The 24,142-nt window shown below is 39.8% G+C and overlaps 1 protein-coding gene across 2 annotated transcripts in view; it reads right to left on the bottom strand.

Moving 5' to 3' along the window:
* Positions 1-24,142, bottom strand: part of LOC119656195 (AP2-associated protein kinase 1) — a 96,498-nt gene that overhangs the window by 33,283 nt on the left and 39,073 nt on the right. For both annotated transcript variants that reach the window (XM_038062567.1, XM_038062578.1), the window contains exons 5-7: positions 18,392-19,137; positions 17,927-18,282; positions 17,641-17,862 (exon numbers count right to left, since the gene is read on the bottom strand). In XM_038062567.1, coding sequence (XP_037918495.1) covers positions 17,641-17,862; positions 17,927-18,282; positions 18,392-19,137 — 1,324 coding nt within the window. The remainder of the gene's footprint in view (positions 1-17,640; positions 17,863-17,926; positions 18,283-18,391; positions 19,138-24,142) is intronic.

The raw sequence follows: 24,142 nt of genomic DNA, 5'->3' as shown, positions 1-24,142 counted from the left end.
TATTATTGCTACTACAATGCTCTGATGAAGGGGATAAGTCGCTCCCGAAATATATATTTAGATTTAAAACCAAAAATTGTAGTTTGAAGGAAGCTACCCTTTGTCTATCAATTTTAGGCTAAACTACAAATAGCAGACGAAAATCTAATCTCTTGAATATAGTCTCAAATATGGAGTCCTTTGTTAAGGGACAAACTTGATAAGCTATCTTACATCTGTCTCAAATTTTGTAACAGCGTTAGTTGTTAATGAGATAACTTTGCTGACGTTTGACTTAAAAAATCATCAAAAAAGAAGTTACATAAAATTTCGTTTTAAAAATGGTGTATGAGCTTTCGAAATATTGGAGTGCGAGTATTTCTGATTGGTATAAATTGTTTCAAGAATGAAGCAAACGCGTTGATGGCGAGAAGCACTTTAGATGTCCTTCGATTTGATAGTTAATTTAATATTGAAAGTCTTATAGATATCACCAATATTTCATTTGGGGATATTCAATCGATTTTAAAAGACTTTGGGTCGCAGATGAGCTGGGTCATGTTTGCTGTCAAAATAATTCCTTTTGTTTGGAAAAGAGCGTCGTGTTAAAAATTTGATTTCTGACTATTTGAATATCATCAAATGCATTATTACAGAAATGGGTATACCCATACAAACAATCAATCAAGTAAATATCGTGCTAAAAGAAGGCCGAGGCCGAAAAAAATCATGTATCGAAGAAGGCGCTCAAGGTCACTCCGGAAATCAAGTATAACAAATCTTTCGATTGATAGAAATGTTCATATCAATACCTTGGCGCCAAACGGAAATACTTCGTAGGTGCCCCGATAAAACACAAAATTGTTTTTGTTTGGTAAATTCGGTCAAATCGCAAATACGTATTCGACTTCACCTTCGAAAATTCCAAAAATAAAGTGCGATACTATGAAATTGGTGGACATGAAAACCTCCAGATTGGTACAGCTATTTGACAGACGTTATAACCGATTCTGATACTAACCTACATTAAATAAAGGATGATTCACCTTTTTTATAGAATTTTGTTTAACAGATCACGTGTGGCTGGTATCAAACTGTCATGCCACTTGTATTCAGTATTCTTTGGCAAATCATCATCACGTCGCAACATAGTCTCAAATTGTTCAGTTATACTATGAAAATCAACGTTCAGTTAAAAGTCTTTCGTCGACTTATAGGTATTTTTGGTGCATATAATCGGCGCATTTCTGACTAAGTGTATCCACTTTAGTAAACAAAATTTGGATTGGGGCTAATGTACACCAGGAAGAGTTTTAATTGCTACCACTATAACCACACAAACAACGATGTTGGTATGGTGTATGGGCCGGTGGAAGTATCGGTCCATACTCCTTCAAAAATCAAGCCAGACATAACGTAACTGCTAATAAGGACTGCTATCGAACCATGATAACGGAATATTTGTTATCTGAAATTGAAGCCCGTGATCTTAATAAGTTTTGATGTTAACAGGATGGCCCTATCTGAATCTACACTTTGGAAGTCAACATGTAAGATACCAAGTGCTATGCTCAAACATCAGAATGGACCATTGAAAACGTAGTCGCGGGCAATATTTAAATAAATTTCAAAAATTAAATGCCATAGATTGGTAGATTTGCAATCGTGATAAAATGTTCATTTGAGTTTAACAAAAGAAGATCTAAATCACTCTATAACACTCAGTGTCTACGAAAAACTTGACAACAAAATGATGAAATTGGTGGTATTGGTCCTAAAAGCCAGAGCACCCTCGAATATTGTGCAGCCAATACTGTAATGGACAATATGCATCAGGCATGGATTTTCAGTAAATCCAATGCGTTCTGAATCCAGTTTTTACAATGCCTTCTGCTTCGTGGATTCCCATGCATCTGTTTGGTAGAAGATATGAAGTTATTTTGAAACAAAGAGAAAACTGGGACGAACCACAAGAATACGTGTCAGGATATACTGACGTCTTCTACACCGATAGCTCAAAAGCAAAACAGGGTTCTGGAGCAGGAGTCTATCTCTCGAATAAAAATGAAAAGTAGGCATTCCCCTGAGGACAATATACAACGGTCTTTCAGGCTGAAATACATGCGATCCTAAGGGCGGCAACCTGGATGATTGACAAGCGGTTTAAGAGCAGACGCATCGCAAACTGCAGCGATAGTCAAGCTGCATTGAGGGTGTTGAACAGTCCTTTGATGACTTTAAAAATCGTTCAGAAAAGTAGAAATCGATTGAACTTCGTTTCTAGATTTAATACGGCAGAACTAAATCTGGGTACCCGGTCATTGTAATATATAGGAAAGTAACTTCTCGGATGCTATAGCAAAAGAGGGTTCACTCTCCCCCATGTCTGGACCGGAACCAGCAATAGGAGCGTGAGTAGCATTGCATGCTGCTATCAAAAACTGGGAACAAGCTTCGCATAATGGTAGGTGGAAGAGCCTTAACTCTGCTAAACCCACCAAACTTTTCCTCTCAGAACAGAAACAGAAACATACTACGAAGTTTATCCTACCGAAAATCAAGAAGACTCCCAGGACATCTCACTAGTCTTAATTCACTAGCTTTTTAGATTGTTCAAGGAAGGGGCATCCACGAAACATTTTCTATGTGAATGCCCCGCTTAAGAAGCCATCAAACATTAGATTTTCGATGCTGAGTTGGAGGCGCCCCCAGCTGCAGCGGATGACATCACATTCACTAACAGAAATCCTGCGATACATAAACGAACCCGGGATATTCTGGTAAACGGGAAACTGGGCCATATTGAATTGAGGCTCGTAATGCATGTTATATACAACGATGCGCCTCGCTACACGCATTAATCGACGATGAACCGTCAGAATGGGTAGAAGTAACTTTTAAGAAGTGTAACTGGACATTTCAAAAATCAATGAAATCCATCCATGAAATCCTAAATAATTCGAGAAACATTGATCGACGCGACTAACCATTCCCACAACAAAATGAAGAAACCGGACAATCTGACGCGAAAAGGGAGACGAATATTTGAAGTTATGCAATAAGTAACAAAATCGAGCGTTCCAACTAGTTGAAGATAGCACTGAGCATCAGGTACAATCTACTGGAGACAGAAGTCGATAGTACAAAAAAAAGACTAGAACATGGATCATGGACCATGCATCGACTACAATTTTTCCCTCTAATGGAAGAATAGCTTGGCCGTTTATAAAACTCAACAATTTTCACAACACTCGACTTGAAAAATGCGTTCTTTCATGTTCCGGTGGAGAAAATGAGTGTAAAATATACAGCCCGACATCCAATGACCAAATTTAATTTCTTCAAGCACCCTGGGATCATCTTTGAAATATACATATCGACCCTTCAAGGAGATAGGTTTTTCCATTGAACAAATTAAAAGGGAACCAAGAAGCTGCTGAAAATATTTGGTGGCATCAATAACAATAATAGTATTTTGAAAAGTAAAATTTTATATTTATAGAAAATCGCTGTGTATCGTACGGACACCGATGCAGCATGATATAATAAGACATTATCTGGAACGATGCCATTTTGGACCGAGTATTTTGTGTTATAAGTCTCCGACTGAATCTAAATAAAACAGTGGCGACCGACCCCAATGAAATAGTTGGTGATAACGACTTGTAGCGAAGCAGTCCATCAAGCTAGTAGAAAGTTTAAAGAGAGTACACATATCGAGGAAGATTCTGAAGAAACAATTCCTAAAATCACGTGTTTGCTATTCACAATGCCTTTGCTAAATTCTTCTGGCTGCACCTAAGGATGTCCTCTGCAGTTGAAAAAGTTATAATCAGTCTTCAGAGAAACTCGAATCCGCCGCGAATAATTTTAGCAAAATTGTGCCTCTAGCATTTACATTCAAGGCATTCGAGCAGCCGTTTAATCAAGAAAGTATACCGTATCTGCCCACAAAAATGGACAAATTGAACGTATAAACGAGAACATCATACCAGTTTTAACATAGTTAATTATCGATAATCCAACGATATGGCACAAATACGTGGAAGATGTGAAACAATACCTAAATGCTTCCTGCAGCGGAAATGTGGGAATAAATCCTATCCAAATAATGTTTGGATAGACCGTATGTAGCACAGGTGGTTCTTGATGAAAATAATAGAAGCCTGAATGAATCAAAGCTTTTTGAGACAATCAAAGGTTCCAAAGTAACCAACATTTTAGATATCAAGAACGTTAGCATTGTTCAAAATGAAATTTTATTGTGATGCAGCCATTGGCGTCAACTGCTTTACCATGTGTGCTGACATCAAATCAATTTTTTTAAAATCACCCATCCTCCAAAACTTTGTAAACCGTTTTGATCATCAAAAAGAAACTCCTATCCTTTTCGGAAGCTTAAGTCCAAAAGCAATCACATTCACCAATAAAAATAGTGGGCATAAAATTTAGAAAAAAAGATGCAGATAAAAACAAATAAAGCTATCCCCTCTAATAATGTTAAACTCATTTTTGACAGGACACAACTGCCGGAGTACATCAACTTGGAGTACACCAAAATTAAAGTTGGAAAAGTTCGATGAGCAGTCAGAATGAAAACCTTGGTTTTGTTAGGATTTATCTTCAGCCCGTCTCTAGTCGACTCCTTCCCCATGTCTAGGGCCAGTTGGGCAAGGTCCATAACTCGGTGAGTGAGCAAGCAAATGTCATCAGGGTAGTCGAGCTGTTTAAGGAAGGATGCCATAGTTCATTGAAACGCTCCACATCCTCCAGACAAGGCAGAATGGTGAACGTCACCGATAACAAGAAGAAATATTATCGCCGCTATGTAACCCTTGCAAACTCCATTTTGGACTTTAAATTCCTCAGAAATTTTACTTCGATGCAACAAATAGACAAAAAAATCTAGATTCTGCCCCCTTTCGATCAAATTTTGTAAGGCAGACAAACGCCCAATGCGAATCACCGAACCTGGGTCGGTGTGTTAGTGATCGAATTTTAAGTGTAAATATATAGTATGAAAAGATCAGTGGAAGCATTGCAAGAAGTGAATAAAGGTAGGGGAAGAACACATGGCAAATGATACCGCTCAATTTATCGCAAGTATTGCACAGTATTTCACTTTAATAAATGCATTCAAATTCATGTTTAATTGATATTTCATTTCTTCGTCTTTCCTCCCCGTGAACTGAACCGCTAACGTGTATGGCCGTAATCTACTAACCAAATTCTTTTATACATAAATTCTTAAATTCAAAATTATAAATATAATATGAATTTAACAAAGTTATTTCTGTTTGAGGATTGAAGGAGTCCGTATCCAGTTGACGTCGGACCGGACAAATTGGGAAGAAACTTTCTTCCACATTTGATGCTAAACACCCAAAAATTCAAAAAAAGTCATTTGCAAGTGCTTCAAGGGCAGAGGCATCTCAGCTGACGCTGCCTTACCTCTGCCCTCTGCTACCAGGGGTTTCGTCCAATTGGTCCGGTCCGACATCAACTGGATGCAGACTTAGGACTCTCTCAATCCTTAAACAGAACTTATTTCCCTTCGACCTAGTTTGGGTCTGAATACATAAAACAGATTTCACTTGGATATAACTCGCACTCATGTCGTGTTTGCAATTATTCATAAAGGAGCGATTACCATCTGTAGAAACTTCCACCATCTTAAATCTATAAGAACTCATACAGAGACATCTCAAATTTAGTCGGCCATGAGATGCCGTGGTACTACGGAAACTCCTCAAAGGATGTGCTTCAGTTATAGTACCTTAGAGAAAGATATCAAACGAGGTTATTATCCATTATGGATATTTCCTCCATTGATCATGACGTTCGGGTTAGACAGTTTTTCTGTTCTTGTGCTGTGCGAGTCGTTTATTTTATCTACATTTTATGCTCCATCTGAGAGTATATCAAATTTTTGTGGAGGTGCCCACAGGGACGAATTCTTTCTCCTCTGTTATCACCCGTGGTAAGGGATATCTTGCAATGCCTCCTGGAAGACACAGAGGTCTTCGTACAAGCATTTGCGGACGATTTAGCCGCAGCAACTCTGCATGTAATCCACAGTTGGTGCCTGCGTAATTGACCCACGGTGAACGCTAAGAAGAATGGACTAGTGATGTTCACTAGGAACGTCAGGTAGGGCAACTGCACGCTACCCACTTGATTACCAATCACCACCCAGCTGGTACAAGCAGTCAACTATTTAGGAGTACATTTCGACTCCAAGCTAAAGTGAAAGCACTAAATCCAGGAGCAAGTATATAGCATACTTAGTTTGGTTTAGCAGATAGAAAAGTTAGACGTGTTTTAATGTGCTCGGCGATTTGCCATAATTACAAAAATAAGAAGAAAGAATTTGCATCAAATTTTGTGTAGAAAATGGAATAAAGTGCTCTCAAACCCTTAAGATGTTGACAGTAGCATACGGTGACTCTGCTCCAAGTATAAAAAATGTTTACAAATGGTACAAGCTCTTCCAAGATGGCCGAGAAGATGTCAATGACGAACCTCGCTCTGGACGACTCAGCGCATCAACAGCAGATGATAACGTCGAAACTGTGAAGAAAATTGTTTTGGAAAATCGTCGAATTAACATAAGAGAAGTTGCTGAGGATGTTGGTATATCAGTCTGTTCGTTAGCAGCAATACGAAAAAAAGTCCGGAATTGTGGGAAACCAATTCATGGCTTTTGCATCACGATAATGCACCTGCTCATTCATTGTTGCTTGTAAGAGATTTTTTTGCCAAAAACAACACGACAATCATGTCTCAGGCATCATATTCACCGGATTTGGCATTCTGCGACTTTTTCCTGTTTCCAAAACTGAAGAAACCTATGAAAGGATGGAGATTTGCAACGCTCAAGGCTATATTAAAAAGTGTTTATCAGGAATGCTTCAAGGACTGGAAAAACGCTTGCACAAATGAGGGGGGGATTACTTTGAAGAGGACAATATAAATATTGATGAATAAATAAATATTTTTTTATAAAAATAAAAATTCACCTAACTTGTTGAGCACACCTCGTATGACTGAACTTTGCTAATAACAGCTGCGACAGATTCAGACGCTCGGTTGGCTAAGTATTACTGGGGCATCGAGTACTACACCGACCGCGGCACTCGAAGCTATCCTAAATCTACCTCCCAATTATTTGGAAGTGAAACGGAAAGCAACTAACGACGAATATAGGCTTGATACCATTGGCGCATGCACAGGCGGCCAATTATACGATCATTCGTCCATCTAGAAACTCCTCAGCAAACTTCAGATGGCTCTGATGACCAGCATATTCCACGCGGAAATACATGGTATTTTATTGGCAGCTGAAAAATGTTTGCGACAAAAATGGCGGGATCGTACCATTCGAATCTGTTCCGACAGTCAGCCAGCATTATCAGCACTAAACAACAAAGCCATATCAAGCCAGTTAGTGTGGAGATATAGCCAGGTGCTGTTGAAATTTGGCTGATGTAGGTGCCAGTGCACTCGAATATCGCTGGTATTGAGGAAGTTGACTGGCAGCTTTTGGCATTAGGCCGTCCACTCTCACATATAAAATCTCTGAAGGGTTAAATTGCAAGGATTCACACAGCTGAATGAAGAAATTCGAACATCTGCCGGCAAACGAAAATATTTGTAATGGAACCTGATATTGCTTCTCATGGAAAAAATTTGAGTGGTGGGCTCGGCTATGTGCAGTCAATGTGAGGCGGAAGAAGTGTCCCTGTCCAACATGGCGCATCTTTTCCACTATTGACATTCCGTTATTACGCTCATAGCACTTTGTTGTGCGTCATTAAACACTGTGTTATTGTTTTTGTTTTTGCGGAGAGTATTACTTCATCACACAGTAAACACTCTCGCACTAAAAAAGGGAACAAGTTGTTCCTGAAATATCGGTATATGCTGAATAAAATAATCACTACTAGCGAGGAAGACGGTGTTACGTTTTAATTCATTTAAACCTTTTCGCTAGAAACACCGTGAACACACATCGATTACTTCATCACTTCCACATGAAGGGAAGTGCCGCGCAAATTCATGGTATTTTAGTAGATATTTATTGAGAATATGCTCTAAATTAACAAATGAGCAAAAAGTGGTTTAAAAATGGGAACTTTGGCTTATAAGAACTTTTGAAAAACTTCGAAAATGAAGAATAAAGACATAAAGCCATTGGAATGATACAAAAGAGGTGGATCCCATATGAGTTAAACTCAAGAGATGGCATCGAACGACGTTTAATTATCTGTGAGAAGCTGCTCGGAGGCAAAGAAAAAATGTTTGCGTTGGATAGTTGCTGCTGACGAAAAGTTCCCTTCGCAAGTTCTAACAAACATTTTCAAACATTAATTTCTAATCTGTTCTTATTCTACACTCCACGAGTTAAAGTAACCGGGTATCATTCTGATACATTCGACGAAGTATAAAAAAGCTTGAGAGCCCTCCGAATCAACCAATCCAATTTTAGTAACAGAGAAATAGATGTCGGATTTTAAATACGATATCGAAGCTAGTTAAACAGTTTCTCTTCAGTTTGTCCGGTTTAGGGCTCCCTCCATTCCAAACAAGAAATATTTCAGCTTCGGTCGACTTTTGGTCAAAAGTACTACGCGATTTTTCACATAGTTAAAATTCATACCCATGACTATTTACAAACTAACGAATACAAGGGAGCGAACTACATCTGTGAACCACTTCAGTCACACTGCTCTCAGGGCAGCGTTCATAGAATCTTGGAGAAAATGTAAAGCACCAAGAAACAGGCAGACAGAAAATGGAAATGCTGCATGAGAAGAACATACTAGAGTTTCCAAAGCAGCATGAGGTTCCGTGATGCTGAAAAATTGAAGCACATCTTAAAATGTCATAAGAGTACCAATTTAGGACAGTACAAAACCTCCTGAAATCAATATTCGGGACGAAAAAGGAGTTTATGCAAAAGATGTTAAGGCAGCAACAGGCAAATCTAAAATGGGAAAACGTAATAATATTTATTTATAAGGAAAACATACAATGTACGAACAAGATGACATAATTAAAGTGAAACCGCTATCTATGCGCAACAAGTGTCGACTGGAACATTCGATTGATGGAAGTAAAAGTGATATTCCACTTGAAAATTTCTTAATTAACTCTTATTGCCGTAGTCAGCAGAAACAACGCTATCCAGATATATAAATTGTTCGACGCCGCCTTCGATGTTATGCCTATTAAAGCAAATAATGCAAATGGTAAGTGGTTATCTTGAGCCCACTTAATTTGGTTTCTTCTCCAAATCCACAGCCATTTCGGCAAGGTCCATGGTGAGAGGGCAAGCAGATGTCATCAGTATAATTACGGTCCACTGAAACCTTCAGGACAAGGCGGATGGGGAACGTCAACGATAACGAAATTGAAGCCCCCGCCGCAAACGTAAGCGGGTGTCCACACCCCTAGAGAGTTTTAAATCTAGTGAGGACTAACGCGAGAAGCAGCTGCAGCCACCATACGAAGGCCCTTTCAGGTTCTCGAGCGTGGGGAGCATGCGTTCAGCCTAGAAGACGATCTTTTTGGACAGACTGAACCCTTCAAGAAGGCAAACGACAATGGAAGGAAGCGTGAGCGCTGCGTAAGTTTTGACGTCCGCCAGTTGACCGCGGCCGAGTAATCCCGCCACAAGTTTTCTCGCCGAAACCTATCGGTTTCAGATGGGAGCGGGGTGCTGTAGCGGACTATACTAAACATCCGCCTAGTAGCCCTGAAATGAGCGATACGAGCACCCGCCGGACGCGCTAGCAAATAAGCAAATGTGCGGTGTACCCATCAGACGCGCCAACAACTGGAAAGAGCGCAGGCGGCCACGGAGCCGATTGGAAAACGAGACTTGGCCCAGTCGAGCAGGATCCCGCAGAGTAAAAAGACCTACAAACGTAAGTAGTTGGTGTGATTTCTTTATCGGTTTCGGTACTTTGTTATCTTAGAACTAGAATAAATCATTTAAAAACTAGAAATATAAAATTGAAATAAAGAAATTAGTGTGAATGTAGAACTTTCTACAATACCGGCGACAAGATGCAAACCTCCGCTTTCGAGTTCTGATTCCCCCGAAATTTAATCTCAATGCAACACATGACATTTTGTGCCGTCATATGTCGCTCTAATAATAGTCATAATTTTCTCTGGAATGTCCCTCCTGAGCCTGCCAACATACTCTCTGTTCACGCTGTCAAAAGCTCCCGCGAAATCGATGAAGTAGGAATTTAAACCCCACATCCTCTTCGAAAATATACGCAGGGTGTTTATGTGATTAGTAGATAAGGATCCAGAGCAGGAACCAGCTGTAGGCTGGGCCCTCAAACACAACAATGGGAATGGTGAATGAACAATTAGAGGAAAAATTTATCCCAAACACCGAGCCCAAATAGTGATACTCTTTTGAAATCATGGTGTATGAAAAAGGAGGACAAGTGGAGGATGTAAATTGCTTCAATTTTTGGTATCATTGAAAAAACATGTAGTTAAGAATACACTACCGCCCAAAAGCCTGGAAGCTACCACATTTCCACGGGTTAAATGAAAAAAATATAATAAATGAGCTTGAACATTTTTTCAGTAGAAAATCTCACATTTGCCTAGTATAATGCCTAAAAGAAAGCGACTAAGTATTGAGGAACGTAGTACTATTTGTGTTTTACGCGAAGAAGGCTATACGACGCTTGAAATTGCAGAAAGACTCGGAGTGTGGTGTAAGGGTACACATTATACCCTTTCAAGAAAACTAGGAACAAGGACTAATATCGACAGGAAAAGATCTGGCCGACCCAAAGCTACAACAAAAGAAAACGTATTTATTAGAGTTATGTGCAAACGTAACCGACGTTTAGCTGTTCTTAAAATCACTGCAGCATTGAATTAAGCGCGTGGAAAGCTGGTTTCTACAACTACGGTTAAAAGTCGTTTACTATCCAATGGTTTAAGACGTTGCGTAGTCGTTAAAAAACCGAAATTAATGACCAAACATAAACAACTGCGACTAGAGTGGGCCAAAGTACACAATAATTGGACGACCGAGCCTTGTGAAAAAGTACTTCGGACATATGAATCGAAGTTCCAAATATTCGATTCCAATAAGCGAGGGTTTGTGCGTCGTTCAGAAGAAGAAAGGACGTTAGATATTTGTACTGTGTGGATTGTAAAACACGGAGGAAGAAGTGTCATGGTTTGGCGATGCTTTGATAGCGCAAGAGCTTCCGATTTAGCCTGAATCGAAGAAACACTGAAAAAGGCAGAGTATTTGAAAATTTTGTAAGTACATTCAACATCATTGGAAAAACTTTTTTTCAACAGGATAATGATCCGAAATACTCCTCTAAACTGTGGCAGGCGCTCCCCAATCGAACAGAAAAAGACAACATAATACAAATCATGAAATGATTACCACAATCACCAGACCTTTTTCCTAATCAGCTTGTTTGGGGTGAACTGATCCGAACTCTATCTAGTGCAGGATAGCTTTGGATATTATTATAAAGCGAATGGGAAGAGTTGAATGAAAATTATTTCCAGAAACTCCTACAAGGAGGTCATCAAAATCAAATCAAGGTAGTCTCTTCGAGGAAACCAAATTCGGCTAAAAAAAAATGGTGTAATGGACTTTCCGCGTTAAAAATTATAATTTCATCTGCCCAATTAACATATTCTTTGAATAAAAACTAATTCGGCGGGGAGGAAAGTGTGATAATTGCCTGACACTTCATGTGAAGCCACTGGGCGAGTAGTTTGAATCTTAGCTACGTAAAAGCATATGGGTTAGTGTTTGTTACTTTCGACTTTTGAAGTAATCAATCAGTATTTAACAGAAAAGAAGGAAATGGTTACTTGGAAGGATAATTTACCTTACATTCCGGAAGTAATGGTAACGAACTGGCAAGTAAACGTCCCCGAACTAAAGTAGAAATAAAATCGAAACGTGCCAAAATGGGAAGTTTAATATGCTGTTTAATACATATTACTTGTCGTTCGATACGAACAAGTTTGGGTGAGCGATAACGATCGCAAGACAATTTCATAAGAGAAGGACGAATGTTTAATTAGGATAGCTGATTAAAGATGTCTCAAATAGTCGTAATCCGGCATCAAAGTGATTCCAGCAAAATATTCCCTCATCTTTCTAGAGCATTTAGCGAGATATAAAAGAACTTGGGGCGGCCCTTTAAAGTCAGTTTAGTTTTTAACAACAAAGCAATACACATGAGGCTATAATTAAAGGTCAGAGTTAATTTTTAATCTATTATATAAAAATGGAAGCGGATGGTATATATATCCGTTTTTGAGCGACTAAATGGCGCTACAAAATATCAACTTCTATATCATTTACTCGATCACCTTGAAAATTGATATGTTGACTCACACAATTGATTACGCTCGAATTGGTTATAATTTTTATCTAACATAATGTTGCAGCTTCAATATATACAAATTTCCAAATAGGTTTGAACTTCCATTATCAACATATTCCTGAGTTAAGCCAAAACTAAACGTATATTAATTTTGGATTGTGTGACAAATGATGGGGCGATCAATTTTATAACTTTCTTGCTTAGAGTAAAGTTGTGTTCGCTTTTTGGGGCAAGGGGTGTAAGAAGCAATGAATACCGATATGCAATATTCTCTGAAACTATTTGACAAACACTGCGAAATGCTGGTCCTAGAAAATGCGTAAAAGTTAAGAAGTCCTTGCTAACAGAGAGACACCAAAAATTGCGAGTAGCGCTCATAGAAAGATATCAAAACTAGGCAAAAATGAGTGAGCGAAAACTATGTTTAGATAGGACAAAAATAAAGGGTTTTGGAACGGACGGCCGCGAATGTGTATAGAAGAATTGTGGAGGGAAAATACAACCATATCACGGATAGTACACTGAAGTTTGCATGAGTCTAATTTATGACATGTGACTATATGACAAGAAAAGAAGCTGCGACATCAGAAAAGATGGCAGCCGTCTCTTACATATATTAGGGCTCTACATTTGGAAGGCACCATGGAAGATGGTGAACCAATTATGGGTCAATGCTTCGGACATTGTCTTTCAACAGGAGATCAAATGGCTCCAGGAATGTGGAACAAAAGCATTAGACTGGCTTCTTCATTTCTAGACCTAACCACACCGAACACCTCTGGACTGTTTTAAAACGTCAGTCACGTCGGAGTTGGGGATGCTAACCGAATCGAAGTCAAATACGCTGGATGCATGGTATTCCATACTTCCAAACTTCCTCATCGTAGGAGCTGATTTCGTCAAACACTTCAACCTGTTAATCAACTCAGCTTTACTACAGACGCCATTTCCATTTAAAAATTATTCCATCAGACCAATTGGGATCTTCTCCAGAAAACTGACCGACACAGAGAAGCGTTACAACATATACGATCGTGAGGTGCTGGCAATTTACTCTGCCATTAAATATTTTCGGCATCATCAGGAAGCCTATTGAAGTAGACCACAAACCGTTAATCCATGCTTTCACCCTGAAGTTTACCAACGCCTCCGAGTGACAATTCCGACAACTCGAATAATTCTCCCAGTTCACATAGTCCATGTGAAGGGTGATGAAAACACAGTCGCTGTCGCTCTTTCACGCATCAATGCTGTTCTGTACCTACAACACTCGATCCTTCCACTATTCTACAAGCTCAACAAAATTATCGTGAGTTACAAGAACTTCTATAAAGCAACTCCAACTTAAGACTTCAAGAACTAGAAGTGACTCGACATGTTAAACTTTTCTGCAATATCATACCTGCCGCACTCGCTACGCAGAACTGCCTTCGATCTGGTCCATAACCTCTCGCATCCTAGTCAAAAAAGCACCTCGTTGAAACTCAAAGAATAATTTATATGGCCAAGGATAAAAAAAAGATGCTATCACCTGGGTGCGACAGTGCATTCCGTGTTAGAGTTACTCTTGACTCTAGATTTAATCACATTTATCAAGACATAATCATTTTGCCTAAGATTAATGAGTACCAGTATTGCTTGACGATCATCGACCGATTCTCGAGATGGCGGGTCGCCGTGCCGCTAAAAGACATGACAGCAGAAAAAATAATCAAAGCTCGTTTTGACAACTGGATCAGTCACTACAGTACTCCGCTTCAGATCGTGACTGATTAAGGAACTCAATGATAGCCAACTTTTCTAAGCTTTCACTAACTTCATTGGTGCTAAACGAATCACAACCGCAACCTACCATCCTCAATCAAATTGACTCGTTTCCATCACACACTCAAGGCAGCCTTAATGTCCTCACCGAAGCCTTGGATCGAGATTTTATCCACGGTCATGTTCGACTTAAGAACCAATTAAAAAGAAGATCTCCAAGCATCTCCAGCTGAGTTTTGATATGGAACCAACCTACGGATACCATGGGAGTTTTTCAATTTTGAGAAAATGCAAGCAGACCCTCAAGTTTTCTTAGAACAACATCTTGACTTCGCCCGTGGTCTTCGTGCTACTCCATTGGTCATCATGTGAAATCAAAAGTATTAATCTTAAAAAACTTGTACACGTTTTCGTAAGCTGTGACGATATTAAAGCCCCTCTTGAGGGTAATAGTGGGACACTATTTAATCATCTCGCCTTTGAGAGATACGCATTGTTTTTGTGAATCTTTCATGTGAATTAATAAATGTTGAGATTACTTTAATCATTCCTCTTGTTATAATACGGAGACCACCAATTTCTACGTCATGCATCAGATCACCATGAAAATTGGAGTGAAGGTTGAATTTTCAAAATCATCCTTGCGAAGGGTGAGGAGTTTAGGCAGGGGAGTTGATCCTCCTTTTAATCCTGACGAAAGCACGTGGCGATTATCTCCTCTAAAAAGGCATGCCCTCAAAGTGAGTTCTTCTTATGTCGTCATGGTAATGCTTTAATGTTTAACCAAAGGACGCAGGATTTATGCAAGGGGAAAAGGAAGGTCCCCTCTTTAATCCGCTTAAAAAATTGCGACGACGATCCTCGCTTAAAAAGTTATGGCACCCCAATTTGGCGCTATTTTCATGTCAAAACGGTAAGGTTTAACTTTGGGGAAACGAAAGCCCTTTTCTTCCAAAGCCTGTTGAAAAATTGCAGCGGCCACCTCTCCTTAAAATGAAATATCAATGTGGGATATTCTGACATCATCATAGAAAAATTTGATTTGTTAGCGCCACCACGAGTCTGGGGATAGACAGGATAAACAGAAGCAAAAAAAGATCTCCCTTTCCAACATCGTCGAAGAATTATGGCGGTCATCAACCATTGAAAGGTTATGGCGTTTCGGAAATGAGTTATTTGTGACATTTATGAGTTTATTGGTAGAGCAATTATCGTCCCGATGTGCAAAGGTTATAGAGGGGGTTTGCCCCGCTGCAAGTGGCAGCTCTGTTTGCAATACGCCTGGGGGGTGGTAGGAAGAAGGGACTTTTTTATTCTTTCTCTCCTTACCTGCTCCACTTCGAAAGATCTCAACAACATGGTGTACGACAAAAAGCGACAAATCACAGAGCCACTGCAATTCCCGAAGGGTAAGAGACACAACGAGAAGTTCGATCAATATTTAAAATCGATCCCCATAAGGCAACATTAAATTACAATGAAGGCTACTATTACAAATTAGACTGATCTAATGACTATATTCTTCTTACATCGTCGCGCTTTGGAGTTTGGAGTTTGTTTAAAAAATGTGAAGTCGATTTGGACCACTGTGTGAATGACCAGAGCCACTTCTAGCTCATATTGCTGGAGCTATTCATAGAATCCAAACACTTTTTACAGCATATTCGGAAATAAAATGCATGCTTTCAAATGGCATCGTTTGAAGCGACGAATATTGTAAAATATGGTAATTTCACACCCACATTCAAAGTGAAAAGTATATCATCAGATTGGTTCACTTCTTCTAGTACCTGAAGAAAATCCAGAGTTTTTTGCAAATATACACAGGCAGGACAAGGTCTTCCGGGTTCAGTTAGTTAAATATAATTAATTTTGAATACACCCATGTATAAAAGTTATAAAATTGGTTTTTGTTAGTTCGTCATGCAATCTAGTGATACGAATCCACGGCAATAGTGTGTGCTATTCATACAGGTATTTGGAAATAGATACAAAATCCGGTTACAGATGCTTCTCAATTGATTTGTCAATTTCGTGAATATTTGCAATAGCTTTCATCAAATCTATAAAAAACAGATGAAACAAAACGAGTTCTGTAAGTCGTTTATTGAGAAACGTAGGCAACATATTTCCCTTCATCGCCATCAAAAATGAGTTGAACTTTTTTAAAACAATTGTTACCGCGAACACTATCCACTGTAGTTCATTTCTGTGTTGTGATACTTGGACGTAACTTCCAAATAATTTGACTTCGCTTGTGATTGGGACCACCAAACCAACAATATTGCAATTCTGATAGGTTTTCGTTAAAATAAAGGTTAAGAAGCAAAATGCAATGACACAGATTGAATAAAGAAGTCACACTAGAATAGCGACTAAATAACTTCACTATATTGTTCCTTCTTAGTTAAACGTTGAGCACTTGATATCTTATTTAATATATGGACGGAAGGTAACTAAATGCAGTGATCAAAAATGTCACTGAGCAAAATAATTGAGCCTTTTTATATATCAATCACCAGAAAATTGATAAATTCCTCATAGACGAGGCCTAGATGGAAATTTGATCACTAAAGACGATTTACCGAAAACGAACTAAAAACTACATCAAAATAAATCAAAGATTCCAACATTCTCTATTTGTTAAAAACATGGTAACCACTACAGAAAAAATTAACAACTTGGGGTTTAAAAATAAACTCGGAGATGCAAATTTCACAACCCTAAACCCAAAATTCACGTCCGCAACAAAAACAAATTATTGGAATAGTTTATTCTTGTTTATTGTAAACACAGGGAGGCTCGATAAAATTCACAGAGAAGGGTATACGAGTAATAATTTCAAAAACCACATTCACCTTTTTTGATTTTAACAGAATGTCTTATATGTAGACTACAAACGCATATTTCCCCACCCCAGTTCAGTCTTAGGTAAAATGAAAGTTTGCAGCCAAATTTAAATTCAAGTAATTCCAAAGGAACTTCTTCATCATTCCATACTGTCGAGGAAAAAACCAGGACAAGGGCGGATAGTTTACATACAACAAACTCATCTAAACACCGATTAGAAACTTTGAAATAGGAAATATGTAACAACGTTTATGTACAAAAAGTGAATGCATAGAAACCATAAGCTTAAAAAATGAGTGGTTGTATAGAACACGTTTAAGCACTTTGGAAAGCGCGATTCAATAGGACTGAATATTTTACACCGCCTTTGACCTTACTGTAGCGAAATTAGATCTATCTAATAATTCTTACCTAGAATATTTCAACAGCAAACTGTGTTGCAAGCAAATTATGCAAAGATATGAATATTTATTTATCAATTCCTAATCCTAACTCAATTTCCCACTTTTCACACTGTCTCTAAACCTCTACCTCAAATCTCTATCTTCATTATCCATGTCAACGAAATGAGATATACTTGCTCTTAGCTATTTCATTTTTCAAGGAAAAGAAAAACTACATACATAAATAAAAGATGTCTATGCTTTACCTCCAGTTTTTTTCAATGCAGCTGCTTTCTCACGCAATCCAGGTGGCAAACTGAATGGCGCTGAACCAAAGGGATCTTCAGGAATTTGGGGATGAAATTGTTGTTGTGATTGCTGCGACTGTGATTGCGATTGTTGTGGAGTGGAAGTGGTAGTAGACAGTTGGCTAGTAGTGTCAGTAGGCGTGATAGTTGAAGTGGTAGAGGTTGATTTTGCGGTAATACCTTTGAAATGAAGATGAGTTAGTGCAACATGCTCATGAGTGGTGTGTAAATGGGGTTAACATACTTCCTTGACTTCCTCTCTGTCGGATCTTATCGAATTCTGCATCGAAAATATGATCCTCAGACATTTGACTAAATGGTTGTTCTTCGAATGGATTCCAGGAGGCCATGTCGATGCGTCCCTCGAGTGAACCAGAGGCCGTTGCTGTATTACTAGACAATTCACTATTTGATACTGAAGCTGACATTGATTGTACGTTAAGGCGAGCATTTTGCGCATTCTGTTCGATTGGAAATAGACCGGAACCACTGGTATACTGATTTTGTGTTAGGCTGTTAGGTGACTCTGCCCCGATATTTGTTTTGTTCACAGATTGATCATAAGGAGCGAGAAATTGTGACGTCTCATTTGCAAATGATCTGAAAATATTTGAAAAATTGAAGGGAAATTGGTTGATTTCGTAATAAAGATTAGGACTTCACTACAGTCGAATACAAATTATTAAAACAGATTTAAAATTTAGCTTACTTATTAAATGCTGACGTATCACTAACATTTCTCCTATGTCCTACTTTCGGAGCAGCTAATTTCGTCGGTGTGCCAACAATCATGCCTGATGATAATGGCATCACGACGTCCTGTGGAACAGATTGGCCATCGCCCGCCCCTTGCGATGATACGCTCGGATTTGGTGAACTACCACTCGACGATTCCCTGAACGGATCTGGGAAATTCGATTCGAATAAACTATCCAAATTTGCTTGTGACAGATTTGAATTCGCCAAATTTCCCGCATTTGCTGAACCGACTACATGCTGTTGTTGTGGATGTGGTTGTGGCTGCTGCGGTTGTTGAATTTGTTGACCTTGTTGATGCGAACTCGGTACGATGTTATTAACAGGAGTTGGAATTGTGGGTGCTGTTTGCTGTTGTGCAACTTGTGCAGGTGGTTGCGCTTGACATGGCGGTTGCGGCTGCGGTTGTTGCGGTAAAGCAGGGAAATTTGCTTGAAACGATTCGGCAACCGGCTGAGGAGATGATATTGTGTTACGCGGTGATGGGCTTGGCGGTAAGCCAATTGGTAACGTTGTTTTTTGTGCATGTGCTGAACTACCTTTCGGTCTTTGGCGTGGTGCTACACTCGTGCCGGATTCGACTAGGGGAGTGTTTTGAGTTTTGATCTTTTCGGCGTTCTTGGCTGCACTTAAAGCTCGTTTTATTTCGGATTCAAATGGTGGTACAAGTAATTGATCCAACAAGGGTAAGGGTGATTTCTGAAAAATGAGTAGAGAACAGAAGTTTAGTATGTTCATATTAATATTCGATAGTGATTTTAGCCAAGTGATTTATAATAAAAATAATCAATGGCGATTGATTAAAAAAGGGACCGACAAAGGGAAGTTTTAGAAGACTAGAGCACCTCAAAGAAAATCTCAAAAGTTTGACCGACAGGCAGTAGATTAATTTCCTTTCTAGATTCTCCCGTATTGACCGCATTAGCCCCTTTGGAGCAGTGTGCGGAGTTCAAATCTTCGCTTAACTTGCTTTTCATCGATTTCAAAAAGGCTTTGGACAGCGTCAACAAATAGTGTATCTGAAATGCGTTACGCAAGATGGACATTCCAGAAATACATATCATGTGGCACATTGAGGCAAAATTTCTAAGCAATTTGAAGTTCAAACAGGAGTGCGACAAAATTACATTCTGCTGCTATTAATATTCCTTCTGTTAGTGTTGATACTCTTCATGCGGCTCTGTCCGGAGGACGTGGGGGGAGCTCAATGGACGATGACATCTTTCCTCAAACACCTCGATTACGCTGATGGCAAATCCCTCAATAAACAACATTAAATTGCGGTTGTGCGGCCGTAGTGTTCCCTCTGTGTTGTTATAAGAGAGCACCACATGTAAAGTGACCGCCATTGCCTCTCCAAAGCTCCAAACAACCGTTAACGTCTGCGTTCACTGCAGCATCGGGGTATTCTGGCCCGACACAATATTTTAGTATTGGTAGATTTATAAATTAAACGACAAAATTAGCAGTAGACAAGTACTATGCCATGCAATGGAATCTACTATCTCAAATCAGTCACCCCCTTAAAAATACAGATCAATAAGGGAGGCTTTTCAGGAAGACCTGGAAAAGCTAGAGAGAACGATAACGATGAGCTTTGAATGTTATTTTCAGGAAGACCTAGAAGAGCTAGAGAGAACTGCAGAATGGTAACGATGCCCTTTGGACGTGATGGACGGGCTAAGGCCTAGTTAAGAATAATCGGCATGTTCATCGGCAACTGGTCGTGCTAATCGGTGACGATAGGAGGGTCGAATGGATTGCCAATAATTGCCCATTGCAGCTCGAAAATTGCTTATCTTATTTCGACTCACAAATGTATGGTTTCGCTATTATTTACCGATATATATCAAATTACAAAGCATTCATGGAGAAGAAATTCTTTGATTACAAAAGGGTGGGATATGATGAACGGATAGGAACAGATGTGAAGGGTTGGATTATATTGTCCCATACTAAAGCCTGCTGGCTATAACTACAGCCATTTTCTCCGGCTTACTTTTTTTGCGTTAGTTTCAAACCTTTGATATGAAATGAACAAATGCCCCTGCCCCTCTTATACCACCTTGTCGTGCTGGGGGAGCTTAAGATAGTTTACTACTACACTAAAGGTGTCCAAAAACACATGAAGATAGCAGCAAAGGATTGTAACTCTCCAAGCAGTCACAGACTTCAAATCCACCAACAACTTTAAGAAACCCAGCCGAAGCACGGATTTTGGAGATCCATGTTACCCACGTAGAAAGCTGTGGTAGAAAGGCTCTCCACTTCAGTGGAAAACCTACACCCGGTGTTTACGGCGCGGTCAGCCAGAAAGGATATACAGCAACTCCCTTAATGAGGGGAAGTGGAAATCGGTCCGAAATCGGGGAAGGAACGCTAGGCAGATGGAAACTTCAATCGAACAGGAAATGGAACTACAGGCTTGCCTGTTAGGACATTTCCCCCGACTCTACCACGAAAAGTGGAAGAAAGACAAGCTGGTGATGTGCACGCAACTGGTTTAATTCCGTTATGTGGAAATAGATACATGCAGCCTGGACACCGTGAACCTGGGAGGACTCCCAGCCGACAACAACGGAAGGGACTACGAAAGAATATGAAGTTTCTTGAAAATGAGGATATGGTTGTTGCTACAGAGAAATCGAACGCAAGAAAGCGGAACTTATCTCTACAAACATAAAAGTTAGTTAAATTAACCTGCAGCATACCAGAGCCTCTTTCTATCTACTAGCAGCAAGGCTAGCAAAGTTGCAGGACTGCCTTTTTATATTTCTGGTCCAAAACTCATGGGTTCGTTTTAACAAAATCTGCGGTATTGTATCAGTAAAGGGGACTAGGAACTTCTTCGATGAGAGATCCTAAAGATCGGGGGTCTGCGTCCTGATATCAAAATTGTTAGAAACAACCATGTTAAGACAATTCTCTTACCAGGACCTAGTCGTGGTCAACTTACAACACCAGATTAATGGTTAGAGGAAAGAGTCATAGTTGTCATAGGGTGCCCCCTACGTCCGTGGGGCCAATAAGAAGTGAATTACTTGATCTTAAAATCTGCACTTCAAAGTTGTTAGAGTTGATTAGCGACTGGCGAGTGCCAAATAAAGTTTCACTCTCAGATCACCGTTACTTAGAATTTAGTCTGACTATTGCAGGCAAACAGCCTGTAATACAAAGATGGAATCCTGGAAAATTGATTGATGAAAGTTCAATCAACTTGTTGACGACAAAGTGGAACTCCTTATGCGACTGAGGACTACTTTGGCGATAGAGGATCGATTGGAAACTCTGAATCGAACACTTTTAGAGTAGTTTGAAGAGGCTTATCCTATTTCCCGAGGCTAACGCGTCAAAACGATTCCATGATGGGACCTAGAACTGCAAAGACTCAGGAAATCAACCAGACGAGTTCTAAATCATGCTTGTAAAAGCAAACTTCCGGAACTCACAGCGTGAATATAAGGGGCCCGTTAAATGTTCGAAATGGAATTCCTTTGAGCATACTGTGAGGAACTGGAAGGTGAAAAGAAGACTTCCAGGCTGTACAGAATCCTTAATTAGGATCAGTTGGCCAAGTTGGACTCTCTTAGAAAACCGGATGGTACTTTTTCGAACTCCAAGGTTGAATCAATTCAGACTCTCTTGGAAGTACACCATTCGGGAGAACAGGTTTCAGAAGTGTAATTGTAAACCTTTCAACACGAAGTGATTGTAAGGGGAATTGGAACACAGTGAGAGCAGTTGTTACCAATGAAAAGGCGATAGCTGCTGTACTACCCTTTGGACACTTCAAAGCACATGGATGGCATCTATGCTAAAGGGGCGTATAGAGCACTTAGAGCAGCTTCTAAGATATTTTTTTCGAAGATGTCTTGCTCTGCTCTTCGCATAAAGTTAAGATATTCTTCTTACCTAAGCCTGGGACAGATGACTATTTAAATCCAAAGAACTTCAGATAAATCAGATTAACATCATTTTCGCTAAAATGTCTGGAGAAACTGGTTGAGCGTCACATTCGCGGGAAGGCGCTAAAATTGTACTCACTAAATTAAAATCAACGTGCTTACCAAAGTGGAAAGCCCTGTGGGTCTGCTCTTCACTCTTTGGTTCCAAAGATACACAACTCTGAAAGACGAATTCGCAATAAGGGTATTCGTGGACATTGATGGAGCGTTTCTGGGCGACCTTCGAAAAGCTCTGTGATGTCGCCTGAGAGCATGGTGTTGATGAAACTTGAATCAAATGGATCTATGCTACGCTAGCAAAAATTGCTGTGCGCTGAAGTAGGTGTTGATCGCTACGGAAGCTACGAAAGGCTACCCTTAAGGTGGTGTGCTATCGCCACTGTGGAGTATGCTGATTGACTTACTACTATGCGACTGCAAAATCAAGATTATGCAGATGATGCGGTTCTTCTAGTTGTTGGTCGAGATCACGATAAATACACAACGCGCCGTTGATGTGATTGATAGTGCATCAGGCACAGACTTTCAGTGAATCCAAATAAAACCATAATGATATAATTTACAAAAAAGGGGAAACTGAATGACCTTTGCTCTTGAAAGATGAGGGGTACAATCCTTCAGCTCTCCGAAGAAGTGAAATATCTGGGAGTTATTCTAGACAAGAAACTTCTTTGGAACAAACATGTAGAGGTAAAGATGAAACGACCTCTCATAGCTTATGGGTTGGGTAGGCGGACCTTTGCCTCGACATGGAGACTTAGGCCTCAGGTAGTAATGTAGATAAATGTTCCGTGGTGGGTTAAAGTGACACAAAAGAGTTTTCGCTGTAAACTAGCCACACTGCGAAGAACTGTGTATCTGGGTATTACCGGCGCCATGAGCACGACATCGGGCGCAGCTCTGACGACTCAGAAGAATGCGTATCAGGATATACTGACATCTTCTACACCAATGGCTCAAAAACAGAGCAGAAAAGTGTATGAAATCCCAAGGGCGGCAACCTGGATGATTGACGAACGATTGAAGGGAAAGCGCATTGTAATCTGTAGCGCTAGTCAAGCTGCATTGAGGACATTGAGCAGCCCCTTTGATCACTTCAAAAATCGTTCAGAAATGTAGAAATCGATTGAACTCTGTTTCTAGATTCAATATGGTAGAACTATTGTGGGCACTCGGTCGTTGTAATATAGAGGGGAATGAAATCTCGGATGCTTTTCTACCCTACCCGAACCGGAACCAGCAGTTTGGAGAGTCAGCAGTATTGGCTAATGCTTCTATTAAAAACTGGGAACAAGCTTCCCATAATAACAGGTAACCTTAATGCTCTTAAACACACCAAACTTTTCCTGTTAAAACCAAACAAACATACGGGTGAGTTTATCATATCGAAAAACGGGAGGACCTGCAGAAGTATTGTGGGCACTCTGACAGGCCATAATTCACTAGCTGCGCATATGTTCAGAATAGAAATTCTTCAAGATGATACGTGTCCATCCTGTAATAAGGAAGCGCGACCCACGGAATACTTTCTAAGTGAGTGCCCCGCCTATGGTAGCATCATATTCACGCGATATTCCGTTGGGCGGAGGGGTCGAGTACCATGGATCACGGCTTGGCTCTCCCCACATAAAACACACACATATCCGGAAGGAATAATGCTATGAAATGACGAACAAAGCGTCGAAAACAAACAAAGGACGACATGTGGGATACTCCATTATGCGCGGTGCCAAATATTG

The sequence above is a fragment of the Hermetia illucens genome, chromosome 1 (assembly GCF_905115235.1).
Source record: "Hermetia illucens chromosome 1, iHerIll2.2.curated.20191125, whole genome shotgun sequence".
Classification (NCBI taxonomy): domain Eukaryota; kingdom Metazoa; phylum Arthropoda; class Insecta; order Diptera; family Stratiomyidae; genus Hermetia; species Hermetia illucens.
This window is presented reverse-complemented; position numbering and strand designations above follow the sequence as displayed.